At 39.2% G+C, this 3,103-nt stretch overlaps 1 protein-coding gene across 1 annotated transcript in view; it reads right to left on the bottom strand.

Moving 5' to 3' along the window:
* Positions 1-3,103, bottom strand: part of FASN (fatty acid synthase) — a gene marked incomplete in the record, with an annotated part of 66,339 nt that overhangs the window by 6,340 nt on the left and 56,896 nt on the right. Inside the window, 3 exon segments of the mRNA XM_072403382.1 lie at positions 59-279; positions 1,869-2,093; positions 2,256-2,444. Coding sequence (XP_072259483.1) covers positions 59-279; positions 1,869-2,093; positions 2,256-2,444 — 635 coding nt within the window.

Genomic DNA, 3,103 nt, shown 5'->3' with positions numbered 1-3,103 from the left:
AAGCTGATAGTTGGCTGCTTTGGGTTATGGAGCGTGCTATTGTGATCGCTGCTCTTACCTGGGTATACGCAGCAACGTACGAGTGTGAGCCATCAAACAAAAACAAGCTGTCTGGAGCCTGGGATACCCCTCGCTGGGCCTGCATCTGTGAGCACATTTCAAAGGCCACACACGCTCCGAAGGAATATCCAGCGATCCAGTACGGCCCCTCCGCCTGCACTTGCTTTATGCACTGTACGTAGTATGCTGCCAAATTTTGAATACTGTCCAAAGGAGCCGCTGCAAAATATAAAATAGACATATTCAATGCAAGTCCAATTTTTTTATTTCAGTTTTTAATAGTGAAGGGGAAGTTTAGAACCCCTAGCGGGTTTTACTGCTATCCAAAAATATTTTTTTGACAATGGTCTCACCAGTAAGGAACATCTGAAGCAGACACGCACAATAAATTACAAATAGAATCCTATTTAATTAATATTAGCTCAGCATTGTTTATAGCAATTCCATCATATGACCTAGATTGTAATTATTATAGGCTCCCTTCATATTATAGGCTACTTTTTGAAGTAGGTGGGTTATGCAGCATTCCCTATGCCAGGGGTGTCAAACTTAAATAGAGGGCCAAAATTAAAAACTTAGACAAAGTTGCGGGCCAACCTTGAAATTTATTGAAAAATTTGAAGAAGTTTTAGATATAAAACCTTTTCATATGGAAACAAAGAGGTTTTCACATTCAATCTGGAACAAGCCTATAATAGAGAAAGATTTTTTAGAAAAAGATTTTTAAAAACATTTTATTTAGGAAAAAAATCTTCTGCCTCTTTCTCTATTTGTAGCCTTCGGAGTTACATTTCAATGGTAACCTTTTTTCACAAGCTAACAATAATAATAACAATATTCTTCTATGAAAATCCAACCATTCATGTCCATGCCTTGGAGTAGCAAGGAAAAGCTGAGGGGGAGTGCTGGAAATGCCAGATGCCGGCCAATGCGGAGCTAAATCTTATGAGTGGCCCGCCGCTGGAACTCCCTCTTCATTGAAATAGCGCCGCTACTAAAATTCCTGGCAATATTTGTGTCTATAAAACAGTCCAATGCGGGGCCACACATAGAAAGAGAGCCCACTGGTCTATAGAGGCGAGTGATGCCGGGAATTGTAGTAGCGGCACTATTTCAATGCAGCGGCGGGCCAGCTGCAATTCATATTTAGGATTCCTTTGGGGGCCAAAAAAAAGGACGTTGGGGGCCTGAGTTTGACACCCCTGCCCTATGCTATTTAGAATCCCTAAAAGTATCTTCACGCTACATATCCCAGCAGTCTACTCATCATTTCTCACTTATAAAAGTACTTGCCCTTCCTTTAGTCGTGCATGCTGCTTTTCGTGCAATCAAGCAACTGATCAGTAGATCGCACAACTAAAACTTGCACCATTCAATGATCAGCAGGGAAGAGCAGTACTACTTGTGCAATATATTGATTAGTTAATATAAAATAAATGATTTGTTTGATAATATATTATTCTGATGATATCATGTGATGCGCATTACATCATGGAGTCCTAGAAGACCTGGCAGACGCAAACAGAGGCAACAGTCTATTCAGGGAGAAGGAGGAAGCGTTGCCACCTGAGCACAGGATTCAAGGAAAGCTGGATTCAGAAAGTGTTTAAAATTTTTGCAACTAAATATATTTAATAAATGAAACACGCAGATTTCATTAACTAGTGACTGATGCTGTGCAATACTTTCATTTTTTAATTATCCCACAGTTCTCATTTATATTAAGGTTAATACAGCACGGATAAAAAGCTTATCACTATTGAGTGCGCTGACTAATTGCACTTCCCTGCATGTATGATGATGATTACCTTTTGTACACTGGAGGCCATAGCAGGAAATATTGAGTTTGGAGGCCAGGCTCTGGAACGCGGCAATGGATCCTTCGATTGGGTGCACCAGGAAAAGATGGCGGTCATTACTCTGAACATCGTTTAGCTTAGTGATGGTGGTGGCATCAGGATTTACCAGGAGGTTGTTCAGATCTAGGAAGCTTAGATCTGCTTGTGCAGAACTTTTCTGAGAGGGCTTGGATTCTATAAGGAAATTGTACAGAAGTCATTAAGCAGAAGTTACTTTTGCATTTGAAGTTACTTTATTTTGTTTTGCTTTTTTCATTCGATAAAGGGCAGGGGAGGGGAGCGCTTTAATAAAATTGCTGCTGAGAAAAAGAAATCTGCAGGACCGCACTTTCTCACCTTCAACACCTCCGGATTTGGAAGAGAGCTCACGCAGTTTGTTAATCGTTAGTTGTCTGACTTCTCTCATAGCCATGACGATATCATAATCCCGCTCCAGTGTCTGACGAACCTCCACACCCATTAGAGAGTCCAGACCCAGGTCAGCCAAGGTGGTGTCAGGGTTTAAACTGCTCACATCCCGGACACCTGAGTGAAAAAACAGCAAAAGAACAAAACAGTCATTATAAAGGATTACATATAAACTAACCAATTAACAATAGGATCAAATCATCAATGGAGGTGACACAAGATCCGTCGAGTTGTCTCCAGCTAGCAAGAGGATAACCGGCTCTTGTAAAATGACCTTCATATTAAAGGTTGCATTGCTAAGGCAATTCTATTTAAATGCATACATGGACCTACAATGCATAAAAATATTAATACGACATGCGGCATCTGAAGAGACACAATGCAAAACACCCAACACAACACCTTATCCTTTTGGCATTCATATATTACCTTGGACTTCAGTAAATCAAGCTGTAAGTAACCATCAATTTTGCCCATTAACATTTCTCGGCCAATAAAATGAAAACCATTTTCCAATCAAATCCTTCATGTATTGTATTGCATTATATAATATAATATTGTATTTTCTTAACTGAATCATCAAAAAGACTGGTACATCAATATATGAGAACTTAGCGTTTTAATAGATAAGCACAGGATGCATCAATATCAATAGTATATCAATATGTATTACAAAGAAAAACTAATATTATTATTATTATTATTATTAAACAGGATTTATATAGCGCCAACATATTACGCAGCGCTGTACATTAAATAGGGATTGCAAATGACAG

Source organism: Pyxicephalus adspersus, chromosome 3 (assembly GCF_032062135.1).
Source record: "Pyxicephalus adspersus chromosome 3, UCB_Pads_2.0, whole genome shotgun sequence".
In the NCBI taxonomy this organism is placed as follows: domain Eukaryota; kingdom Metazoa; phylum Chordata; class Amphibia; order Anura; family Pyxicephalidae; genus Pyxicephalus; species Pyxicephalus adspersus.
The sequence above is the reverse complement of the archived record's forward strand: the minus strand, read 5'-3'. Positions and strand labels throughout refer to the sequence as shown.